The sequence below is a fragment of the Chanos chanos genome, chromosome 6 (assembly GCF_902362185.1).
Source record: "Chanos chanos chromosome 6, fChaCha1.1, whole genome shotgun sequence".
NCBI classification, from domain to species: Eukaryota; Metazoa; Chordata; class Actinopteri; order Gonorynchiformes; family Chanidae; genus Chanos; species Chanos chanos.
This window is the reverse complement of record NC_044500.1, coordinates 12,702,913-12,729,557: the sequence shown is the minus strand read 5'-3', so window position 1 is coordinate 12,729,557 and position 26,645 is coordinate 12,702,913. Positions and strand designations below refer to the sequence as shown.

The 26,645-nt window shown below is 44.5% G+C and overlaps 1 protein-coding gene across 2 annotated transcripts in view; it reads right to left on the bottom strand.

The window, feature by feature from the left end:
- The window catches only part of schip1 (schwannomin interacting protein 1), a 136,603-nt gene that overhangs the window by 19,855 nt on the left and 90,103 nt on the right, over positions 1-26,645 (bottom strand). The window contains exons 1-2 of one of the 2 annotated variants that reach the window (XM_030777599.1): positions 25,454-25,466; positions 21,340-22,038 (exon numbers count right to left, since the gene is read on the bottom strand). In XM_030777599.1, coding sequence (XP_030633459.1) covers positions 21,340-22,038; positions 25,454-25,459 — 705 coding nt within the window. In that variant the 5' untranslated portion in view covers positions 25,460-25,466. Of the gene's footprint in view, positions 1-21,339; positions 22,039-25,453; positions 25,467-26,645 lie in introns of those variants that run through there. The other variant, XM_030777600.1, reaches the window with a different exon arrangement.

The following is a 26,645-nucleotide window of genomic DNA, read 5'->3' as shown; positions in this document are numbered from 1 at the left end:
TCTACAGACAAGATCCAGTGTAGTTCACGACACCAGTCTCTCACAGACAGCTCCTCCTGTGTTACATTTCTGAATTAATGACTGTGACTGTGAAACAGATGAGAATTATTAAAAATGACTTATTAATCAGATCTCCAAAAGATGGCACACCGTGCTGAGTTTCAGCAGTAACAGAGGAATACACACACACACACACACACACACACACACCGTGCCACGCCCTGGAGAAAGGACTGAGATTATGAGAATCGATCAAAGGGCTCTTGGATCTCTTCCTTTCTCCCTCACTCCCCTCTTTTTCGACCCCTCCCCTCGCTTCTCTCACAGACCCAGCCCTGTTAGCCATCCTGGCCTCTCTGACTGCAGTGGACCGGAGCTCACAGAGGGCTGTCTCTGGTTTCAAGGCCAGAGATGGTGCAGTGAAGTCAGGTAATAAATCTACAGCATCACCCCCCACCTGTCTTTGGGGGTGACAGATGAAATATAGACCCTCAGTCAGACAGATCCATCCAGCACAAATAGGCACACACACCCACACCAACGCACGCACACACACTCACTCACACACACACACACACACACACACACACACACACACACAGACACAAAACTAGGGGATTAGCCTGCAATACAATCTAGTAAATAATTACGGAGAAGGGGATAATTATTATTTTGCATGCCTGAATGAGTGGAGAGAGGGGAGGGAGACAGGGAGAAAGAGAGGGAGGGAGAGAGAGGAATTAGGGCCAGGAAACAGTGAAAGGAGCTGGTATCTAGAGTAAATCTTTACTCTTTGGCAGGTAACATATTAAGCAGCAGTTTAGTTTTGTGTTGCTCTGTCAGTCCTAAGAGGCCTAGCCTAAAACAACAGCCTGAGAAAAAAATGTCTTCCCCTCCTCCTCCCTCTCTCCCTCTCTCTCTGTCTCTCTCTCTCTCTGTCCGTGACAGGGACAGCCTGACACCAGTCGCTCCCCTGGCCGTGAACAGAGAGAGAGAGAGAGAGAGAGAGAGAGAGAGAGAGAGAGAGAGAGAGGGGCGCTGGCGGTTGCCTGGATACCAGCCTAATTGAGGGGCCTCTAGAGAGTTAGTGTTATCAGAGAAAGAGCCCAGTCTTTCGCACACCATTCTCTCTCTCTCTCTCCCTCTCTCCCTCTCTCTCTCTCTCTCTCTCTCTCTCTCTCTAATTGAGTCCTTCTTTTCTCCAATGTCTCCAATCCATTACTATGAATTTCTGTATTTCTCCCAAATCCTGTTTGTTCTTTGGTTTGCACTGTTTTACTTAAACGATTCTTTATTTTTTTATGCCCCTCTCTCTCTTCTCTCTCTCTCTCTGTTTCTCCTCATCCCCTCTCCACTCTCTGTCCCCTTTTCTATGGTTTTTCACTTCTTTTCTTGATGCCTCTCTCAGCACCTCTGTGTCTTCCTACCATCTTCCTTCCCCGTTCATCTCTCACGCCATCCCTGTGTTTTTATTTCTCACGCCTCATCTTTGAAACCTCCTCAAAAATTCTCCTTATTGCTCTCTTCCATTTTACCATCTCTCCATTCCCTCTCAAATTTCCTTTGTTTTCTCCATCTCCTCTCTCATTAAACCGCAATTTCCCTGTCAACCACTTTTTTCACTTATTCGTCCGTCAGTATACCTCTTTCTATAATTCTCTCTATTCCTAAAGGCCCCTCGTTCATCTTCTGGATTATTTAATCTTAAAACGAACACTTCAGTCAGCATTTCCCCTTAGAGAGGAAACCCACATCCTATTACATAACTCCTGCCTCTTTCTCTGTCTTTCTGCCCCTAAAACGAGACAAGATTCATGTGAGGGATTTAATGGAGCAGGGGAGAATAACACACTACCCTGTGAGAGGTGTGTTCCCGGTGGGAGAGCAGCCAGTCTGTCCTGAGACGGGACTGTCTGAAACATGGCCTCGCTGAGGCACTGGGTCTTGGGCAACACCCTGAACTGGACTCCTTCTACACACACATAACCACCAGTCTCACACCAATCAATCCATCTGGGTTAAGACGCAGGGCATGTGTCTATGATGCTGCACTGCAATGCAGATTGGGTAGGGAGACAAGAGGGATGCTCTGACAGATGGAGAGAGAGAGAGCGACAGAGAGAGCGACAGAGAGAGAGAAAGACCAAGACAGAGAGAGAGAGAGAGAGAGAGAGAAGAGTGAAGGAGAAAGGAACAGAGATACATGTTAATATATGAAAATCAAAGTGAGATGCAAAGAGATGGAGAAAGCGTGAAAAGCTCAAATGACACAGGATGAGTGTTATGAAAGATGAAGGGCGAGATGATAGGAAGAGAGTGAATGAGTTATAAATAAGCAGACAGGAAAGAGGAGGGAGGAGGAAGGAGTGTGAAGGATAGAGGGGAAAAGGGGAGGAAAAAGAGTGACGGGGGGGGGGGGGGGGGTGACTCTTTTGTACGACGCCGAAACTGAATGGCACCTGATTTGTCATTAAGAAAAGTGGGACACTTATGTCGCAGTTGGGGGATTGCAGACTCCAGCCTACACGCGCAACCCTGCCGCACTCATGTTAAGACAGATTTAAAGACGCTCCAGCCTGTTTCAGATACTGGAACATTGGTTCCTGTCAAGTATGCCAACACACCTACGTACTGCTGTTATTCATCAAATTGAACTTTTCATCAAAAAACTGTTGACAAGTCAGTTTTGTTCTCTGCCTGCTGGCAACAGAACCCCTCCCAAATACACGAACGCACACAACAAACAACCACACTCACAAACTCACACACACAGACACACACACCCACATACACACACACCCACACACACCCCTTGTCCTTTCCAGACAACAACTGATGAATCCTGGCTCCTTTGGGGAGGGTGGAGGAAGGAAAGAAGGGGGGGGGCATTATTCCCTTAAGTAAAGAGTAAGCTTAGCAACCAACCAAAAGAAACAGCCAACAAGACTGACTCATATTCAACTCATAGACATATTCAACACGCTACTCAATATACAAACCTCTAAACCTCTCAGGCACTCGGAGTTAAAGACTGAATTAAAAACCATACAGAAACACACAACCTGAGCCTGCTACACAATTAAACCTTTACGAAGAACTCAGCCAACCAAGACATGTTTACATGAGAGCAGATAACAGAATCGTTTGGCTAAAACATGTCACCCAGATCAAGTTAAACTAGAGCGTCTGAATGATCTACACATCTACTCTCATCACGTTCAAAATGATAGTTATTATTATTATCATTACATCTACTCTCGCATGCACCTATTTTTTTTTCTTTTTCCTATCAGCACAAATACGTGATTCATTTACAAAATACATTTTGATTAACCACAGTCTAAGGAAGTGACAGTGCCCCGGTCCGTTGGTCCTACCTGATAGGCGCAGTTTTCCTGATGCACCATCCTTCTCTCTCAGTACATCCTAGAGCGGAGCGGAGCTCACAGGTTTTTTGGGGATTATAAGCGTAGCCCCCGGGGCTGGCCGGTGATCAGGGAGAGAGAGAGAGAGAGAGGGAGAGAAAGAACGAACGGGAAGAGGTGGTGAGGGGGGGGGGGGGGGGAAAGCAGGGGTGGGAAGTCCCAGTCCCACCCAAGCAGGAGATTCAGGGGCGAGGGACAGAAAGATCCAAATCAGCTGATCTAAAATGGACCCAGCTCCTGCCTCCCTGAATCGCACTGGTATGCGGTGAGCGCTGTTGCCAAGAATCTGGCTACGCTGAATGACTCTCTCTCTCTCTGTCTGTCTGTCTGTCTGACAGAAGGATAAGATCTGAGCAGTTCTTCTTCAGAGGTTGGGAGGGGAAAGAAGACAAACGCAGAAGGGAAGTGAGAAAGAATCTGAGCAAAAAGAGCAAGCAAAAGAGGCGGGAGCAAGAGGCTTTCAGGTTGTCATGGTCTCAATCGCTCTCTCTCTCTCTCTCTCTCTCTCTCTCTCTTTTTCTCTCCTTCTCTCCGGCTAGCTCGCACTCTCAGAGGCTGGGGGGGGGCTCTGTGGGCGGAGGAGGGAAGGCTCAGTGACACAGTGAGCCAATGACAATACAGAACAGAGAGACGGGGGAGTGGAGAGGGAGGCAGAAGGCGGGGATACGGAGGTAAGAGGCGTGACCTTTCCCCGGCTGAAAAGGAATGGAAACGTCCCACAGGGAGCGAGGGACATCGGGGGAAAAAAAAAAAGAATGAGTGGGTGGAGAGAGAGGAGTTGAAAGGGAAGGCCCCTTGTAATAAAAGAGCCAAGTTGTGGCAGTCTAAGAATGCCTCTGTCTAAACAAAGTCATTAGAATTTAAATTGTCTCTGTTTTTTTTTTCCCAGGCTAGCTGTTCACGTACCTAAACCAGACCTACTCTTTCACTCCGTGGCCAAAGCACAAACACTTCATACTACAGTGGCCTTTTAAATAATGAAGGGAAAACACAGGGACCAACCTGAGTTTGACTTTTTAGTGAACTGCATAAATATATGATTACAGTTAATTAAATATAAGCCCTGCATTCTCAGAGGAAGGCCTCTACAGCATTAAAAACCCCATTCCACTGGATACTGTGCATACCAATTAACATGACACACAACGCTACAACACATTTTATGCTACAGATGGACCTCTGATTTGTCTGGATCATTGTCAAGAACGCCAAACCTTCTATGTCCATTACATAAACCTTTATTCCAAGCCAAAGGGAAAAGAAATCAACAAAACCATGTGACCCTCATTGTTCTACAGTACACAGGACACAGGGAATCAGGGACATGTCAAATTAAGTCTCTTTGTATGGAAGTAGTAAGTATTAGCTTGTGATTATATGTGTGTGTGTGTGTGTGTGTGTGTGTGCGCGTGTGTGTGTGTATGTATGTGTGTGGTGTACATGTGCGTGTATGTGTTAATGTGTGTGTGTGTGTGCATGTGTGTGTGTGTGTGTGTGTGCGTGTGCACGTTTAATCCCTTTCTCTTTCAGCAGCCCAGTACAGACAGGAGGGAGCCTAATCCCTCTGTTCCATCTGTCCCTGGGTAAGGCAGTATGGACACATGCTAACCCAGATTAACCCTCTTCTATCTCTATCTCTCATCATCTCTCTCTCTCTCCCTCGTTTTCTCCCGTTTTCTCTCTCCGTTCTAATTCAGATAAGTCTTTTCCATTTCAAACCAGTCATTAACCGGTTCATCAAACATTACAGAAACATTTTTTCAAACATTTTTAATAAAAAAGGGTAAACCTTATATCTCACTCCATCTGTGACTTTCGAGATACTGCACGAATCCATGTATTGAGCTTTCTCCCTTTTTAAATCTCTCTGCACGGGAGAATGAATCAGTGCATTTTTATATTTTTCTCCATGCATTCTCGGGATTATATCGAGTTTAATCAGTAAGTAGCTGAGGATGAACAGGTGAGGAATTCATATTTGACTTGTATCGGTTTGTTCGGTTGGCTCACAGATGGGAAACACAACAGCCTCTTCTCTCATTGCTTTCTGTTGCATAATCTTGACGTTTTTTTTTCCCCCCATTGACCCACTTCAGAGCAGAATGAGTCGGGCGTGTGTGAATGTCCCTGATACGGTTCCTTCAGTCTGGTGCATATGACACCAACTGCTGATAGACATGTCACTTTTGGCCTACTGGGAGCATGCTTAGGTGTAACAGTACGGACAGGCTAGCAAAGAAAACTGACAGATTTGATATAGCTTTAATCCTTTTTTTATAGATAGCAAATCCAAATATACATTACTTGATTCATTACAAAGTTAAACTGTCAGGTTTTTAATGTAATGTAGAATAAAACAGGTCTGAACCTCATCTCTTTGCCAAGGTCTTTTTCTTAACTAGCAGATGCAGAGGAAGCTTGTTTGTGTTTATAAACAATGAAGTGTTATGTCTGTTGGACAGGAATGTTGTGGGAAAAGAGAGAAATTTGAGGAGGAAAAAAAAAGCTGTCTGATGTAAGACCCTAGCCCTCTGGAACTGCCAGATTCAGTTTCCAACCTTTCTGAAGTCTCTCTCTCTCTCTCTCTGTCTCTCTCTCTCTCTCTCTTCCTCTCCCTAACACACACACACACACACACACGGAAGCCTGTAGAATACTAATGCAGGCTGAACCCATGGGGTAACTTTGATGTGAGAATCCCTCTGCTTTGATTGAAGACAGCCCCTACCTCTTCACTGCTACCTCCCTTTATCACTCACGAGCACTCTCTCTCTCTCTCTTTCTCTCTGTCTCTCTCTCTCTCACTAACTTTCACTCTCATATTTAAATGTACTTTATTGGCATGACTGTTTCAGTTACAGATGTGCCAAACCAATTACGAGTGAAATGGAATCATTTGCAAAGTAAATTTATCTGTATTTTTCATCTCTGTCTCTCGCTCTCTCTCTCTCTCTCTCTCCCTCTCCCCTCCTCCTTTTGCGCTGACCTTCAGATGAGTGAGGAAGCCACAGCTCTGTGATCCTGAAGGACAAGTGGACTTTGTCATGTCGGCCATCTTCCTGAGCAAACAAAGCCCCGACATAACAAACACTTTTATCTAATCCACACTCCCATGCGGTCTTAAACCAGATTAATGGGGACTGGCCTGTAATCTGGATTTTGCCGCATAACACGAAACGACTAGTGTTGTGTTTGTGTTTCTTTGTCCGTCTTAAGTGTAAGAGGATGAGCGATCATTTATTTGACAATGTCTAGGTTTTTTCATCTTCAGACCAATTAAGAATACTTATGGTACTTAAGTGCTTACCATTAAATGTACTTTTTATCTGCATATGAACATGAGCGCTGAATTTAATTTATGCCTGGACCGGTTATGCTTCTCCAGATGTGGTAATGAGAAAGATAATTAATGTAAAACTAAACAAAATATACATTTGCAGCTTGCTTATTTTATTCATATGCAAATAGGTCTCTTATGGACTAATTTGGCTCATGTGCGATATTGCTGTGGATATATGATTCAGAGTGTGAGTGGGAACAGCGTGTATGTGTGTGCGTGTATGTGTGTGTGTGTGTGTCTCTGTGATTGTGTGTGTGTGTGTGTGTGTGTACTGATGATCATGAGTGTATTTCTGCCCAAAATTGGACTGCTACTCATTGCTATTCCTCTATGTGACGGCAGTAACTTTGGATCAAAACACAGTCTAAATATAGAGCGTCCACTCATCAGAGGAACCGCTGCTGAGTTTCAGACAGGCACGAAAGTGCAACATCAAAACCGATCAATCGTCAAATTACATAAAATAAGAGGAGAGGAAATCAGGCCAAGAGAAACTTAGAGCTACTAAGAATCCTAGGCCACATTATTTTGTTTTAAGTACAGGTAAAACCCTGGGTGATTTGAATTAACACATGCCTTGAAGTATTCCAGGTATTTTAATTCTAAGATGTATGCATACGTGTTCCCTCATACATCAAAATCCTTTTAATACACTACAATATGCTTGAGTTCAACTCTGCGGTTTCAGACTGACAGAGGCAAAAAAAAAAAAAACATTAACACACATCCGAAAGCATCTCAGATGTGCTTTTGACTTCACAAGCATTCAAGCAGAGAATGTGCCCTTAAAAACACCCACAGCTAAGGGTGGAAAAGAGCCCTTATTCTCCTCATTAACTTCTCTCCTGTGTTTCACTCTCTCTGTTTTCTCTGTCTTTTTTTCTTTCTCTCTCTTTCTCTCTCGCCCTCTCTCTCTCTCTCTCTCTCTCTCTCTCTCTCTCTCTCTCTTTGGCTCAGTGGGGCTTGGAAAGCACTGCTGCTTTTGGAAGGCTGACATTTCTGTAGGCGCTTCATAATGAATGTTTAACTACACTGGCACAGTGTGAGGGCCAGTATCTCTCAACCATACAGCCGCATCCTCTCACAGGAGGGTACACAGACCTGCAGAGGAGGAGGGAGGAGATGAGAGGGGAAGAGAAGAGAAGAGAAGAGAAGAGAAGAGAAGAGAAGAGAAGAGAAGAGAAGAGAAGAGAAGAGAAGAGAAGAGAAGAGGCAGAACTGCTTGTACTATGAATGTGGGGATACTGTTAACAGACGGTAAGGGCTGTACCCAATCACCAGTTGGGCAGGACTGATCAGAAAAATCATTCATGATCATACAGTGAACTGAAGACTGAACACTGGATGAGGCTGTGCGCAGGAGCTAAAGAAAAGAATGGTTTACACATCAAACAAAATACACATATTCTTAAGACACTACATTATAAATAAACTTACGTTTTATAAACAAACACCCAACAGTGGGCAAAACCTACGAATACAACAGCAGAAAAGAACCGCATGTAAAGCCTCAGTTTAGACACTGTTCACAGCCAAAAGAAGTATGGAGCAGGAACACCATGTAATGACACGGGTTCGTGTTTGGATAGAGCCAAAGACAGCCTTTCGCAGCCTGTTCCCAACTGTTAAACATGGCGCTGTTTCTGTCATGACATGGCCACCAATCTCGTCGGATCCCGGGGTCCCAGTGTTACTCAGCGTGGAATGAAAGCCAGCAGACACAAATGTATTTTAGGGGACTACGTTCACCCCATGGGACTGTCCCTTCATCTGGCATTTCCCATTTAAAGAATGTTTCCAATGGGTCAGTAGAGACAACTCAACGCTTTATTAACAGTATTCCGACAGTGACTGAGGCTACACAGGCAAAGGGAGGCCATGAACCTCATTAGTTAACTAATATTCATTTAGTGTTTGCTACTTATCTTATTTAGTCAGCAATGTAGTGTTAGCATATATGGATCAGGGCAAACAGCAAATGGCTTGGATGATATAACCGGAAACAGCCCCCCCCCCCCCCCCCCCCCGCCACCTTTCTGTTCCTCTCTCTCTCTCTGTCTCTGTTTCGCTGTCTCACTCACACACACACAGTGTGGTTAGTTAATGGTTATGTTCTGTGTGATCAGGTCAGTACACGCTGTGGAGGAGACAGATGAAGAACTCTCTATGAGCTGGCCCTCAGCCCTGTTCACAGCCTACCACACACACAGAGAGAAGGACAGACAGAGGAGACAGAGAGAGAGAGAGAGAGAGAGAGAGGGAGAGAGAAAGAGGGGAAGAAATAGAGAGAGTATATATGTGTTACAGATTACACCATCCAACCCGTTTACTGATGCTATGATCTGTAAAAAAAAAAAAACTAGCAGTACAAGGTAGATAACGTAAGAGCCTTTTCTGGAAATACAGAGAGGACAAAGATGAAAGATGTAGGGCCTGATGTAAAAAGAGAGAAAGAGAGAAAAAGCCCACATTAGCACAAAAGAAAGAAAGGGCACGGAGCGGCACAATGGAACCGAACCCGGCTCTGTGAGGGAAGTGGTTTTAGAAGGTAAATGGAGATTTATTAAAGCGAAGCAAAGAGACGGCGAGGGAAAAAAGACTGGGGCGGTCACCGAATTGTTCGTGCTGGCCTCGTCCTGGTTAGCAATGCTGTATTATATTAAGGCTGCATTCAAGGATAAAGTCTCTTTAGGAGGCCAAGCTTGGTAATGGCTGAAGAGTCTTAATGAGAATCTTTGGGTTGTCACTGAAAAAAAGCTGCTTTATTTTTACACATTCGCACAGGCTTGGTTCAAAGGCCACTTTAATCTTACGTGAACAAGCCTTGTGATTTACGCGCACAAACACGCACACGCGCATGTACGCTCACGCGCTTGCCCACTCTCTCACACACACACGCACGCACGCGTGCGTACACACGCAAACACAAAAGAAACATGATGTATGTACATTATAATTGTGTCTCTCTCAAATTAAACAAACATTTAACCCAATCAGAGACACATGTTCTTTTTCTCCCTCTTTCTGTCTCTCTCACTCACACACAGACACACAGCCACACACACACACAGAAACATGAAACTGCTCTGTAATTTTCCTAAACACAAATCCTGCTGTTTACAAGTGGCTCCACCCAAACAATCGTCTGTACTGTTCACCACACCATCACCATTACTATCCTCAGACACACGAAAAAGACCAGCTTTATTCAGATTGCACCCCCCTCCCCCGGTGTGCACGCGTGCACACACACACACACACACACACACACTCCAACACCTCCATGTCCAAAATCATCCCCTTTCCCATTTATTTGCTCTGACAGAAGAAGATGACGGATGTATGTGAATTATTTCTCTATCACACTCTTTTCTCCCTCTCCCTCAGAGCTCGGAGCTGAGTGACACAGAGCCATAACACGCTTTTTAACTACAACATAAATCCCAATTTCCTTTCTTTCACTCCCTGCCAGTCATTCCACTCCCTCACCCCCCCCCCCCCCCGCCAGTTCCACGACCAATAGTTATTTCAGAGAAAGGGGGGGGGGGTGAGTTAGGTGGAAAATAGCCCCCTGCTGTAGCCAGCCCGTTTGAGCGCGGAGCGCTAATGCTTTGTGACAGCTTTAGGAAACACACAGTTCCAGGCCGCCGCGGACCGGCTTGTTCAGGAGATTTTGGAAGGGCAGGCGAACTCAGAGGTCAGAGGTGACAGGGTCACGGTTTCAGCTGAAAACAGCAGTAAATGCGCCTGAGAGCTGACCCCCGGGGTTCAATGTTCCAATTTTATTATTGAGCGATTATAAATCAAAGCTGATTTAATCTTGTATAAGCACTCACAGTTAACCTGTGCAAATAATGCCCGGCTCTAAAGGGCAATTGTCTTTAGTGGATCCAAAGGGGCCACAGGATATGAATGACTGCAATGGATTGTACTGATAAGACCAACGCAGCCTGAGTCAACAGTATTCTGTATGAGTTTAACGGGTGTAGTGTCAGCGTGAACGTCCAGAGTGAATCACACTGTTCGGTGGCGAAGTGGCTACAGAATGTGAATGGTGTATTTTTCACAATAATAGTAAAGGATTACGAACAGACGAGTGGACGAATGGGGCTCTCCTCAGGGCGCATTGTGTGGCTGGGTGATACTATGCAACTGCTTGCGTGGAAAAAGCAGAGAGTTGCTTCACAGGCTGGAGACGTAGGGGTGCGCTGGGCTCGTCACCTTGACTAAGGTGAACGGTATGTGAGGTGGGGATTTATGAGACTGCAGGTAATGGATTATCCCAAATGAGGAGAATACACCGGAGAAAAAAAGCACAGGATATTGGAAAAGAACGTGTGTGTGTGTGTGTGTGTGTGTATCAGTGTGTGTGTGTGTGTGTGTGTGTGTGTCTCCTGGTGACTCTCTCAGATGAGGTGAGGCACGCTGAGTAGACAGTGATGGAATGTGTTACCGAGGGCTATTCGTTGCCAAAACAAACACTGCCGTCTGGCCCCTCCCTCATCCAGCAAACACGGGGATGGGGGTCTCCTTGACTTCACAATCCACACAGACTGTGCTGTCCAAGTCAGGGTTGGCAGAGATGCACTGTACGTCCTTTGGTGAAGGACCTAATGACAATCAATCTTTGACTGGACCAATCAGGTCTCAGACACAATGTCACAAGACAGGCAGGAGAGGACAATTAGAACACGATATCTAATCTCTTTTTAAAATGAGCTCGAATAAGTTTTTGGATTAAAATTACGTGAAATTTATTTTTGTAGCCACGCGAGCCTCCTCTCACTTCTACAACACATCTCTCCCACTTCTCTTCTCTCCCGCATTCTCTTCTTTCCGTCTCCTCTGAGCTGTTATCGTTTGTAGTCCATTCCTCTCCTTTTCTTTTGCACTTGTAGTGTATCCTCTTTTTATCCTTTGTTTTCACTCAGAATTGTAGCGGCTGGTTTGTGTTCGTCTGGGCTTTGATGCTGTCGAGGGGGAAGCCTTCTGGTACATGAGGAGAGAAACCCTTCTATCCTACCATGACTGCTCTCTGCAGTAAAATGCTGAGCTATCACACAACGCACGGATACACTTACAACTCTTTACTGAAATTTCTCTATCTGAACTGGCTCATTAGTTTATTCTGCAGACGAGGCCATTTTAATGTTATCAGTAAAACTGATGCGATCTACGATTTGAATGTTATTGAGAGGATGCTAGGTGAGTGTTTATGCTTAGTGTCTTTGTGTCCGTATTGAGGTGTTTGTTCTCAGATTCCGAGGGTGAAACGTAGAATTTTTTTTTTAACTTTGTTACACAGATATTACAGCACAGATATTTGATGATTTTCATTCATATGTGTGAATGATATGGTGATATGGTGAAAGCCATCAAATATAAATGTCTGTTAAAAAGATGAACAGGTGTTTAGGGATAAAGTGACAAAATGTAGTTAGTATCTTATCAAACGTCTTCATAAGCAAGGGAAAAACCTGCAACGCTATAAAATCTCCCAAACCGCAACTTCACTTTATGACTCTCAATATGTAACGTATGTCAACATGAGAGTCTGCAGTGGGTGTGTTTGTATGTGTGCTGATCGTTGAGTGTGGTGTGTGTGTGTGGGTGTGTGTGTGTGTACAGATGTTTCATAGGGCGGAGTCACGTTTTGATGCGATAAAGCTGCACTTTGACAGTGATTTTAAAAGTAAATGTTTGGGTGTGTGTGTTTGCTCTGTGTCAGTTCTAACTTGCTACTAATAAACTCAGTGACCTCGGATGTTCTCTCTACTGCTGTGGAAAACTGCCAGCCAATTACTTCACAATGTGTCTGCAGAGACTAAATACCCAAAGTCACTTTGTGCATATACTGTCAAAGGTGTGTGTGTGTGTGTGTGTGTGTTTATGTGAGGGTTTATGTGAAGTGTGCACATTTAAGTGTCCAGATGTACCGTGTAAAAGGAGCAGAGGTGTGTACATTTGATTTTGTTTGCGGATCTCATTCACTGAGACATGTTAGAACAGCTGGAAAACTCAGCACAAAAAAATAACACCGCTGTCAGTCACACACACACACACACACACACACACACACACACACACACACGCATGCACACACACACACACACGCATGCATACACACACACACACACACACACACACACACACACACAATGCGAAGCCTCAAAGATAAAAGCAAACCAACAGCGACAAACAAGGCAAAAAAAAAAAAAAAAAGTTTGAGATTCCATATGGAATTCAAAATCATAAATCTTTCAAGAAAAAAGATCAATAAGATGCTAAATCCACCCTTAATAAAAGTCATGCCTCCCAGCAATGGGAAACAGGTACTATTCAGTCCCACTGCAATAAAACACGCCTATCCTGGGGCACTAAAGCTATGCAAAACTTTAAAGCAGTGAACCACAGGTAACACCACAGAAGAGTGTTCCAGTATGTTTTAAACAGGCTACTGCGTGTTAATGTAATACATAAATGAACAAAGAGACTCATTATTAGGCTGTCTCTGGGCTCCTCAGTGTTAGCACAGAGAGGCTGTTGAGCGTGGCCTGGAACACATGGTTAGGATCAGCCGAGCTCTCCCCAAAGCACCTGGACTTTGTTAAAAAAAAAAAAAAAAACCAGTGCATTGTGTTCGGTTCAGGGCAGCCAGAGAATGACCTGTCTGTCTGAGATCTGCCTTTGCCTCGTGGCTAAGTGATTATCTGATGTTCTAAAGAAAGAAATACATGACAAGGAACTTGCTTGTTCAACCTTTCAAAGAGAAACTGCACAGATATGAATATGGTCTTGGTACAGCGCACGGAAGCCGACGAAACAGCAGTGTATCTTTTAAGACAGAACTTGTTTAGTCTACTGCCACAAACGTAGCGACTAAAGCACTAAGAGGGCTTTTAACCATATCAGGAGAAGCAGGTGAGTGTCCCTCTTAAGAATGGACAAACAAGATTGAAAATTTTACTGCCCCCCCCCCCCCCCCCGCCCCCCCCCCCAAAAAAAGCATACTAAAATAGGGGATGAGAATAAGAGAGAGGATGTTTACCTGAATCAGAAGCCCAACTTGTTGAGTGGAATCCAACTCTGATTTAGGTTGTGTACTCATTCATCAATTACAAAAATCCCAGAGAGTTGAGGTATCTCCAAAAGTTGATTACAAAGACAAATTATATATACATAAAAAAAAGCCAAAAAGGCAAAAACAAAACCCCCAAAACACTCAGCTCTCATAAACGTCCACAGTTCACGTGTGAGGTAAGGGAGAAAGAAAGAGCCAAAGTTTTTGACAGAAATCTGGACAGAGTTTTATCTGCACACACTTCTGAGCTTGTCTGAGTGTGTACAGAGTGTGTGAGGGAAGCCGGGCATGCTGGAACACACACACACACACACACACACACACACACACTCACACACACACACACTCACGCGCACACTGGGGAGGAGGAGTGAGTCGCGAGGCCTTAGGGTTGAACCAGACACCAGGCACACCCTCAGTGCACTGCTGCTTAAAACAGATCTGGGATCAGAGTAGTCCCGGAATTTCTTATGGTTCAGATTACAGTGTGGTTAGTCTACACTGATCCTGCAACAGTGGGTTCCCTCTGCTGGCCTGTGGAGAGAAGTTCCAGGCTGTACCACCCCCCGCTAACGCCCCCCCCCCCCCCAACTTCTCTCTGTACCACACCAGCGTACCTTACACCTCCCCTCAGGCTATCGTTTTTACGTCAACAGCCTGCTCCTCTCCCTCTTCATTCTGCACACCTCCATCATGTCTCTCCACCTCTGCTAAAGTCCCTCCTCTTTTCATTAAAAGCTCTCTGTACTCAATATCTCCTCAATCCATCATGTTCTCCACCTTCTTTTTCCCCCATCCCTTTCTGCTATTTCTTAGCTTTTTTTTTTTTTCCTCACTGTCCGGTTCTTTAAGAAACTCTCTGAGGCTCTGTGTTGGAATGCGTTTATGTGTCTGTCCACCCCTCCATGATGTCACTCATGTTTGCTTTCCATTCACCGCCCTGTTATTATGCTATTTTCTTCCTTCTGTTTTTCTTGCACTCTGTGTCGACCTCCCTCTCTCCCTCTTGACGTGGCACGGCTATGTCTGAAGTCTGTGTGGTAAGTGCTAAGTAGTGAGTACTATGCACTACGTGGGCAGAGCTCTCTCTCTCTCTCTCTCTCGCACACACACACACACACACACACACACACACACACACACACACACACACACACACAGGGAGCTCCCAGACGTAATCATAGTATCCATCCACCAACGCGCAACAGACTAGCCTCTCGGCAGTTGCCCTCCTTCTTTCCCTTCCTTCCTCCCTCCTCTCTTTCTCTCTCTCTCTCTCCTCTTCTAACTTCTATAATACATCTTTCCCGCTTCTCTTCATCCCGTTATCTCTAGCGCATTCTCTTCTTTCCGTCTCCTCTGAGCTGTTATCATTTGTAGTCCATTCTTCTCCTTTTCTTTTGCACTTGTAGTGTATCCTCTTCTTATCCTTTGTTTTCACTCAGAATTGTAGTGGCTGGTTTGTGTTCGTCTGGGCTTTGATGCTGTCGAGGGGGAAGCCTTCTGGTACATGAGGAGAGAAACCCTTCTATCCGACCATGACTGCTCTCTGCAGTAAAATGCTGAGCTATCACACAACGCACGGATACACTTACAACTCTTTATTGAAATCTCCCTGTCTGAACTGGCTCATTAGTTTATCCTGCAGAGGAGGTCATTTTAATGTTATCAGTAAAACTGATGCGATCTACGATTTGAATGTTATTGAGAGGATGCTAGGTGTGTGTTTATGTTTAGTGTCTTTGTGTCCGTATTGAGGTGTTTGTTCTCAGACTGCGAGGGTGAAATGTAGAAATGATTTTAACTTTGTTACACAGATATTACAGTCCAGATATTTGATGACATTCATTCATATGCGTATGTTAACACGACATTTTAATTTGTCACATATTACCACTCTGTCAGTATGCAAACCGCTCCTAGAGATACAAAATAATGACCCCCTGTCACATTAGCTTGTGTTTGTGTGTGTGTGTGTGTGTGTTTGTGTGTATAAATGTGTCTGTGTGAGAGAGAGAAACACACACTGCATTAAACATGCCCTATGGCTAAAGCTTTTGACTGACGCTGGATTCTTCACACAGCCTTCCTGAATAATAGGCAGGAGGACAGCAGGTCAGGACACGTCTCAATTACCACCAGCTCCCTCTGGCCTCTGGCTGTGTGTGTGTGTGTGTGTGTGTGAATGCAAATGCATAATCAGCCCTCACATATCTTCATTTGGTGAAAAACAAAAGCCTCTACAGGTACTGTGACATGGTTACGTTACAGAAAAGTAATACAATTCAAAGAAGCAAACTAAGTTGGAATTATTTTATTTTGTGGTTGAATAACTGTCAATGCTATGTTTTTACGTGAGAATGTACAGCATAGTAAATGGTTTGATAGTTATTTGTGGGCTTTGAAAAGTAAATTCAGGTGGATTTGAAAGGCAGCACTGACAGCCATCAGCCGACAGAGGACTGTTAAAACGAGGAACTGCAGTACGTGACCCTAAGTTCTCTGTGTAACCTTTTACCCAGCCCTAATGAAAGATAATATTATTGTTTTGGCTTAAAGGATTTGGTGGGTGTACGTGCGTGTTTGTGTGTGTTTCCCTCCCCAAGGGAGCCCCCCCGCGGGTCGTGTGTCAAACCACTTGCCAAGAACTGATTAGGAACAGGTGGGTTCACCTCTTAACCTTCAAAATATGACCCCTCAAATGGTACGCCCCGCTCCTTAAAATTACACAAGACTCTTGGGTGTGTGTGTCGAAGAAAGTGAGAAAGAAAGACCAGGTGTGGACACGAGGTATCAAACTGCACCTCTGCCCTTCCGTCCCAAAACAGCCCTCATACTGACTCCACCCTCAGCTTCAACAGTAGTCATTCCTCAGCGGGGTAAAACCACGACCCTCAGCTGATACTTGTACTGTGACTGACCTGGTGGAGCCAAAGTCGCTTTTTTTTTCCAAACAAGGCTCCATCTGTGTGCTTGGAGAACAGGTGAAAGACTCAGCTTAACATATCAGACTATAAAAAAAACACTTCACCAGCCACTAAGGAACTTCATTCTGTAAGAGTGTAAATATGATCATCTTCATATAGAAGTGCTTTACTTAAACAGTACAAAGGCATACACGTTTTAATATCTATTTCTGGATACTTCATCAGTTACCAAGAAAGGCCTCAAACTTCAGTTTACTAATCACAGACCTCTTACTGTATGTTCTTCTTTCGAAAAATCAAATCACTGACTTCTGCTTTTTTGAGTAGGTCTTTGCACCACATGAAACGACAGACACAAACACAAATGACCTATCCTGCTGGTAACCCTGATGAGAACCTTCCAGAAGCCAGGGAGATGTTTCACGCTCGTTCAGCCCTATGATGAGGTCGATAAAGCAAGACTCTCTCTCTCTCTCTCTCTCCGAGCAGAGGTCAGCAGTGACAACCCAGACCGGGCATGCTCTCTTTGGCTGCGGTACCCTGATGGAGCTCTATTGATCTGCCCAGAGCATCAATACTTCTCCCCTGGACGAGACAGCTTGAGCCAGCCAAGTGTTGTGTGTGTGTGTGTGTGTGTGTGCGTGTGTGCTTTTGTTGTGAGTTTGTTTGTGCTGGTCTCTGAGCAAAAACATTAGGGACACTACTGTAATTAGTGCCTGTGTTTACCGAAACCCAATATCACAATGTACGCCTGCTTCATCATGAAAAGTCTGCACTAATTTCTCTCTCTCTCTCTCTCTCTCTCTCTCTCTCTCTCTCACTCTCTCATTATCTCTCTGCTTGTTCTGTCTCTCTCTATGACTCTGTAATTGCTCATATGTTTCTACCTCATATCCATCTGTATTCCACTCCGCTGACAGACCATGGCTGAGATGCTGGTCTTTAGGCCCCTCAGAGGGCCAAGGCTGGTGGCTTTCGTCTGAGCAGAGAACACTGAAATATTTATCAGTGTTTTAGCTGAAGCTCTCAGCTCCGCTTCTCTCTGCTCTCTACGTCCCTGCGGGGGGAAAGGGGGGGGGGGGGGGGGCTTGATTAGCACCAGCCTCAGACAGCTCCCCTTAATGAGGCCAGCCTGGCTCTGAGTTTCCCATTCGGCCCTGAGTCTAAGCCAGGGACGTCAGCGACCAGGGCCCTGTCACCTTCACTTCAACCAACGGCTTTCAGATAAGATATCCAAGCAGCCCCTGGGAGACGCCGTGCTGCTCCGAATGACAGGATTTCCGATGCGGCATCAGAGAGGAGATAATGTCTCCACAGAATATGGTGCAGCCGCACGCTAACGCTTGCTAAAGAGGTCTTCAGGACTAATTTGTGTGCTTTTCTACGCTGAGTGATTTTAATGCTGATAGCTTAAGTCCTCTGTGTTTATACTAAAGGAAATGACATAAGACAGTAGCATCTAGAGCTAAACTAGTTCACTCAGAAATCTCTCTGAAGAGACAGAATTAGAAAATGCTCAATATCACGCCATGCTTTTTTTTTTTCTCCCCAGACCGCCTTAAAAACAGACCAGATATAAAGTTTATCGAAGCCCTTGGGTGAATCTTGTGCTTTGAGACTTTGGGTGAGGAGATGGGGGGGGGGGGGGGGGGGGGGAACCCATATGAAAGGATTTTTTGAGAACCTTGACTTGCCTTAGATTAAATTACACCTCATATTAAAAATAATCTCGCCCCAGCTCTCCCCAATGCAACACTCAACACCTGGGCATATTACGATCAAAGCGAACTGTCTGCTTTTGGTGGAGAGCGGAAGAGCTCTACTCTCCATGAGAGTCGCAGGGCTAAATGAGAGTGCAGGCTGTTTTAAAATATACATGACAAAGATGTGGGGGGGGGGGGTTTCTGCCTCACTAGACAAATTCGCTTACATCTTTAACATCAAAGTACTGGCTGTTCTTTTCACGAAAAGAAAATGTACAGGACGTACTACCTCCCTTGATGACATCACCATTTCCCTCTATGGATATGTGAAACGCACCATAAGTCAATGTGAAAACTGCATAACTGTGACAGTATAAATGAACCAACAAAAGCCATTAAATCGCTGAAGGACTTGACACACCGTGTCTAGTCGTGTCACCGCTGCCATAGAAAAGCTTTGAGAAGTCTCTAACTTCAACTGTTCTGATGATAAGATGAGTGTACCTCCAGCTTAGCTGCAGGAGGGAAACCAACACCAAACCTCAAACTGATTAAGCGTGCGTCAACAAATGTGTGGTTTTTACAGACGGCCTGAAAGACACCATCCTGTGCACTCCTTCTCTCCCCCTCGTCTCCTCCTCCTCCTCCTCCTCCTCCCCATGCATTCCTCACGTTCTCTCAGGCAGATAACAGACTGCTCCACACACACACACACACACACACACACATACAGACAGACACAAAAGGCCAAAGCAGAGGCCACTGTCCACGCGTAGAGAGAGAGAGAGACAGAGAGGAGAAGAGCGTTTGCATGCGGAAGGCAGGCACAGTCGCCTGTCACCCTCTGAGTGCAATTCAGTTCTGATTGTATTCAGCTCTGCTCCTTTCCTTGAGCTTTACTAGCATAACAAAAAGTGCTGCATTCAGAATGTCTGACTGCAAGCTCAGCTGTAAACCCATTACCATCAACAATGCCAAACATCCACTATACATAATTGAATGTGAGCATGCTATCCTTTCCTTTTATTATTTCCTTCCTCTTTCTGTGTAGGCTCTCTCTCTTTGCAACAGGAGACTCTTACAGAAACCTCATGCAAGCTGTAATAATAATAATAAAAAAAGGCTGATTATCTGACATCTCATCTTACAGTGAAAGACTAGCATACACTACACAGACAGATGTTTTAAAATATAAAAATATATTGTATGATAAATGATCCTGTCAAAGGAAACAGCTTCTTTTATGAATCTTTAAAAGTAAAATTTGCCCTGTACCACAGGGCAATGTTTTTTTTTGAAAATCCTGGTCCTGGAGACCTATAGTTCTACACATTCTAGACTGTTCTCTGGTCCTAGAGGCCCATAATTCTACACATTCTAGACTGTTCTCTGCTGTAACACACCTGCTTCAGCTAAACGAGGCTCTGACGACTGGCTGCTGGGCTGAATCAGGTGTGTTGGAGAAGAGAGAGATCTAAAATGTACAGAGAATTTGGCCTTGGTCACCAACACTGGGAGTATGCGGGCCCTGGGGCACATCGGATTCACAAGACAAAAACACGCACAGAGGAGCTCCGCTAACAAACAGCAGACATCCAGTTTGTATCACGCGGTGAGACGGTTCTATCTTCACGACTGTCCACTGTAATATCCACTGAAAGTTCCCCCAATGTTATCTGATAAGGGTATAAAACCTGACACAACTGGTTACAGTCAAAAGCCTCTTGTTAGTAAACACTGCAATAGCGCCCTCTGCTGGGTTAACACAGCAATGAAGAAAAATGACAAGGGATTTAAACAGTAAAACTACAGAAAACGAGCACACAGGGCACTTTTACCTCAATTTTTCTTATTAAGGCACACTCCAAATGACAAATTAATAACTAATATCTTACGTGCAGCGTTTACAGTAGTATTAATACTGTAATAACAATATTCTCCAGCATAATCCAACAGTTTTGACGGATAACAGCTGTCAAGTTTCTCAAACAGCTGTCAGTTTCTCTAAAAATAACCTGAGGAAAGCATCAGCTATTGTATTTCATAACAACATTTTCTCTCCGACGGCATCACGGCAACAGCTGGCCATGAAGCTGGCGAATAGCTTGCTGCTACATTACAGCTGTTAATCTCGCAGTTTGCAAAGAAATGCTTTCCTCTCATTTAAAATATTCCAGTCTCTCCAGCATGTCCTATTATTTCACAGTGATGCAATAAATGAGACCAAGTGCACGGCCAGATGTCTTCCTGGCCCGAGCACACGCCATCCGTGCGAACACACGCATTCACACGCTTGCGTGTTCACTATTTTCGCATTCTAGCATGGTTATTTTCAGGCATGAGAAGTGAGTGTTTCATAGAGTGGACATCGAAAGCTTCCCAGAAACTCTTAAGTGCACTGCATAAGAATGCTCAAAATATGAAGACATATGTTTACTGTCATAAGAGAAACATGTCACCCTGAGACTTCAGTGATTAATGAAAGCACTGACTATTGCTTCACACAGCTTCTGTCAATGACGGACGGCTCAGGGCCTGGAATCAAACAGGCCCTGTCGGATTTTGTTTCTACCAGCCACCGCATATCTGAGGGACGTAAACAGCTGTGTTATAGGTCAATATCAGCCTCCTTACAGGAAAGGAATAACTGACTTATGATCTTGTCATATGAGATGACGACATAAGACGTTAGCAAAGGCTATGTTTGGGAGCTGTGTTCAGTTGTTATTATTTATAAGGTGTAAACCTGATCACCACTGAGCTATGATAAAAAAGATGAATAGTTTCTTTTGTATGTCTTATGTGTGATACATTATGATTTGCAGAGAGCTCCATCAGTAGTAGACGACTGAGTGGTACTTACATTAGTGGAGTTGGTTCTACCCAGGCCCTGGTTCTGGTTGTGGTTCTCCTGCTCTCTGAATTGCAGGCCTGCCAGGTGCCTCTCCAGTGCAGCCCAGTCCATGGTAGGCAGCTGGCTCTCCTCTACATAATCGTCCCTGTACTCGCCCATGCGATAGAACCCAAGCCCCCCTGTCCCGCCGCATCCGCCGCCTCCACCCAGACCCCCTCCCCCGCCACCTGTGCCCGAGGTCCGCTGGCTGGGCTTGGGCAGGGTCTTTCCTCCGCCCGTGGTGGGGGACGGGAGGTGGTGGGTGCTTGGCATGATGAGGTTGCCGTTCTGCTTCAGTTCCTCCGGCACGGCCGCCGCCAGCGTGGCGGAATGATCCGTGAGCGGAGGAGGAGGGATCTTAACATCCTGAAACTCCTCCGCCAGGCTTCGGCTGTTTACGGCCTTCCGGAAGTTTCCTCCCGCGTCGCCCTCCTCGGCGGGTTCCCGGTTGTCGGTGAAATCGCCCCCGTACTCGCTCTCCCATTCCTCGATAACCCTTTTCTTATAATGCTGGTAGTCTTCATCTTCCTCATAGTCCTCTAAGGTAGCCAGCTCCAGGCTGGGGGAGGACTTGTACTCGGAGCATGGAGTCACCTTGTTGGAGTTGGACTCCGAGCTCGAGCGACTGGAAGCATCACTCCCCAAGTCCATGCCATCCTCCCGGTAATCCTGGGAGAGAGAGAGAGAGAAAGGTAGAGAGAGAGAGAGAGAGAGAGAGAGAGAGAGAGCGAGAGACAGAGGAAATGTCATTATTCAGTTCATAACAATGCAAAAACAGAAATGTCACTGTACTCAGGCCACAAGATGTGTGAGAGAAGGTCAGAGGAAAAAAAAAAAGCAATAAGGAGCTTAAATTGAGTCGATACACATTACGACAGAGGAGAGGGGGACAAAAAAAAAGAGGGAAATTGTGAGAGGGACGGTCTGAGTTAGGGAAGTGTGTACGCTCTGACATTAGTCACCACAATTCTGTGGTGTCAGACAAAAAACCACAATAACACTTCCTGCCACAGAGTGACTTCCTGTACAAGTTTTATTGGCACAGCACCAAGCTTTCTACCACACAGTTCTCTCTTTCTCCCATGGTCTTTTCTCTCTTGACACATCCTACAGATATACAGTCCAAAGACCCAAAGAACCAAATGAGCAGAATCCATGCAGACTGTGTCGCTTCAAAATGAATTTGCAGCCATATTTTTTGGGGGGGATTTTGAATTTTGTCTTTCTCCCTAAATCAGAATGCTGAACCCTGTTCCTTGCCATCTGCTTAATGGGTGTGAAACAATCCCTAAGTACATAATAAAAACCTCTATGTTTTTTGGAGACAGACACTGAGACACTTTTAGTATGTAGATAAAACTACACTAAAGGAAACTATAGGAATCTTAATAAGCATAACCTTAAAAAACCTTACCTCAGTCCAAAAACGTTAAATTACAGGAGAGATGCCAATCATACCAACAACATACACCCAATGCAATTACATTAGTAAATACAGTGTAATACTGGCCTTGAGTAATGTGGACAAATACTTGTTAAGGTGGTTATCATATTTAGGCCATATACATTTACACATACACATAAATATAATGGGAGCATGCATAGAAAAAGGTGCAGGAGACAGAATAAGCTTGCACACAAAAATGGTAGCTGACACCAACTCCTTGCCCTAAACACGCTGTTTGTGTTGTCCAGTATGAAAGCAATGGTTGCTTGATTGATTACTAGGTTAATGGAAACGTCTGTTGTGTTTACAGGCCTGTGACTTTGACCTACGCCCTTTTCAGAGTTTTTTTCTTTCTTTTTTTTTTTACCAGCCAATCAGCATACTTTCAAATCACTTCGCAAAGTTATGTAGCAGCTCACACGAGCAGGTCTCCTTTACTACAGGCTTCTTGTTTCTTGTTAAGGGGTACATTCACATGATCAAGCAATAGTTTAGCTAGCACACTTCTATATGCGTGCTGTATTCCGACCCCGAATTCCTAGAGACAAGGCGATGTGTTTGACAAGTCTGTGAATGGTGATAGTACTTGTAATAGCATTCTATGTCAGGAATTGAACCACTGAGAGTGGAGCAGTCTGGATTAAAGGTACAGCTAGAGAAAGCATGGTACTCGAAGAAACACATCCCAGATCAACATTTAAAGCAGAGGGTTTGTTTTCGACTCTTTGAAGAACAAACTAAACAAAAGGAAAATAAATTCAAGCGACTAATTCGTTGTTTTCGTCCTGATAGCAATCACGAATCCCTGGTCCGACACGTACGGATGCTGCACACGGTACGATTCAGAAAAAGACTGTCAACATAGAATACACTGGTTTAAAAGAACATTGTGTTATTGTCAAGATAAATAAATAAATAAATAGTGTGTAACAAATTACGTGTACTGTTGTTTTCTTCATCTTAAACCTTTAGTCGGAAGGGTTCAAAAACCCTTCTAAGCTCTAGTGTTCAGAACAGACCAGTTGCTAAATTCACAAATAGGTATTCTCGCAAGATGGCAATATTTAGTAAAACTGGCGTTATTTCCAATGTTCTCAGCATAAGCCTGATATTCAGAATGCCCAGAACGATCAGATGACGCCAAATACGTCCATTTAAAACGGCCCAGAAAAAAACAATAAACGTATGGATAGAAACCGTGGCGAGGGCACGATTTCAGCTAGGACTACAAGATCGTCTGAATCTGTGATAAACATACGAAATATTTCAGCACTTTCTAAAACGATGCCGACACGAAGACACACACACACCGAGCATTTGTCATAATGTTTCACTTTACCGAAGTATTCATTGACTCGACGCTCCTATATCTCCATGAATGAATGAATCTCCATGAACTTTATATGAAAATCTGCTATCCATTGCATTATAATCTGCAGTGCAAGGCCATTTCTAAAATTACTTTGTGATTTCGCACATAAATTCGAATGTGCGAGAAGACAAGGAGGTTGATGACTGAAGAAAGCCGTGGGAATCCGTTTTAAATCTCCACTTGCTTTGCTCCTTAAAAGGGCAACCGCGTGATTTTTCGAGACCTGGAAGCTCACACCACGCAATGCCGGGTATTTAAATGAGGCTGAAGCATGGACACATTAATTCTGTTCTCTGCGTTGGTCCATTTTGTTCGGTATTATGTATGTAATCATTTAAAGTGGTTCGTGAGAGAAGGGGAAATATGCGTAAACTGGGCGGGAATGTAGTGGGACCCGCTTTGGTTTATCTTCTCGGATTAACCCCGTAGCCGACACACACGCAGACGCACAGACGCACACGCGCACGCACGCACACACGCACGCACACCCACACACACACACCCACACACACACACCCACACAGACAGACAGACAGACACACACACACACACACACACACACACACACAAAGTTTACATCGTTTTGTTGTCTCATCTGTGTATTGTGCAAGCAAGTTAAACGAAATGAAATCAATAACATTCTGAGTATACAAATAAATAGTCTCCTATAATAATAAATTGGTACGGTAGGCTACAGGCTACAGGGGCATGCAGTGAAGACGTAATAGCAGGCTTCTCCCAATTATCTTCTTGCAGCGCTTCATCATCACCACTACGTTACTGGAAGTTACTGTGATAAATAGTTAAGTCACGCTGAATGAATGAAGCAAACCAGTGATGAAATGGGCGAGGCTCTTTTGAAAAGCCCGCTTGTATATTGCAAAGTCACTCGGACTCAAATGATGTAATGTTCCAAAAAAAGTAATAGGAGAAACCCGATATCCACCCGGCAACAGAAGAGCAGTGACAATACAGTGCACAAAACCCACCCATAAACGACCACAGCGCTAATGACAACAGAGACCGAAAAGGTTAAAATGTTCCACATTGTCGAATTAATACGTGTGAGCAGTCTCGAATAATAATTTTAAGGCAATGAGATTTAATCATGAACAGGAACTGCGTGAAATCAAAGCACTCACACGCAGTCACGGGAAAATAACACCACTCAAAAAACAACCAGAGCAAACAGTAAGACATGTTTCTGGAAATATTCAGTTGTCAAACAGTAAGACAAACAAACGGGAACACCGGTATATACTTACAGTCATCTTCTTTGCCAAGTATTTCCGTCTCAAGACATTTTTCAACTCGATGACCAGCTAAGGTGGCGTACGAAAATAGCAGAGGAACAGCTGAACTTTAGGAATTATTAAAACCTTCTTCACAGATTGCTACCCGACGATATGACAGAGAGCCGGTCGACAGTAATGCGTGTCCGCCGTGTCATTCATTGCTTGGTTTGTATGAGCGGTGGAACCCAGCCCTCAAGCTACCCAGAGGCACCGTTCAAAAATAGACGAGTTCAAAATACTTCGTCTTTCCTTCGCCCAGGTCCAGCTTTAGGTCTCCCCTCCAATAGCTGACCGAAGTAAACGCTGCCTGTGCGTCTCTCTCTCTCTCTCTCTCTCTCTCTCTCTCTCTCTCTCTCTCTCTCTCTCTCTCTCTCTCTCTCCCCTCCCACACTGACCGGAGACACAGTTTAGCTCCTCTCTTGAGCAGAATCACTGAGACTGTCTTGTCTTCACCGGTACCTCAGCTCGTTCTTTCGGCGCTTGTCTCAAGTGCGACCGTGCAGGGAGTTTGTGCAGTGGATGAATACGTCAGAAAAAAGCTCTGCCTGCTGCACTCGCTGACCTTGCGCGCGGTAAGCACAGTGGAAAGCATCAGAGAGGGAGCCACCTCAGGGACACTTTTGTGGGTCAGAATGTGTTTTAACATTTAAACTCGAGCGACCTGTTTTAACACTCAAGTGATATTTAGCCTTTTTTTTATGCAAAGATAACCTGTTGTATTTGACTGTTCTAAAATTTAATCACATCTTCTTAAGTATTTTATTGCACACCATGCTCGTATTTCATCCTTTAAATCAGGTATAAACACCTTTCCTTTCCGCCCACCAAAAATAAATTACAGTTTGCATAATCTGCATAAGTTCATTTTTCAGGTCAGTGAATGATTTTTTTTGAGGCTGGATACATGGATAGATAGATAAATAAATAAATAAATAAATAAATAAATAAATAAATAAATAACGTGAACACAAAGGACTATATCTTTATAATGAAAGTGCAACACTTCAAAGGCCCCATGCTGGTAGTCTCTCTGTGATACTGAAAGGCGCGAAAATTGGGTCTTCTCCGAAATGGAGACAGTGGGGTTTTGACACCCCCCCCCACCCGTTCATTCCCCAAATCCCCACCGTCACGGCACAGCGATTATGCGACGACGAAGCCC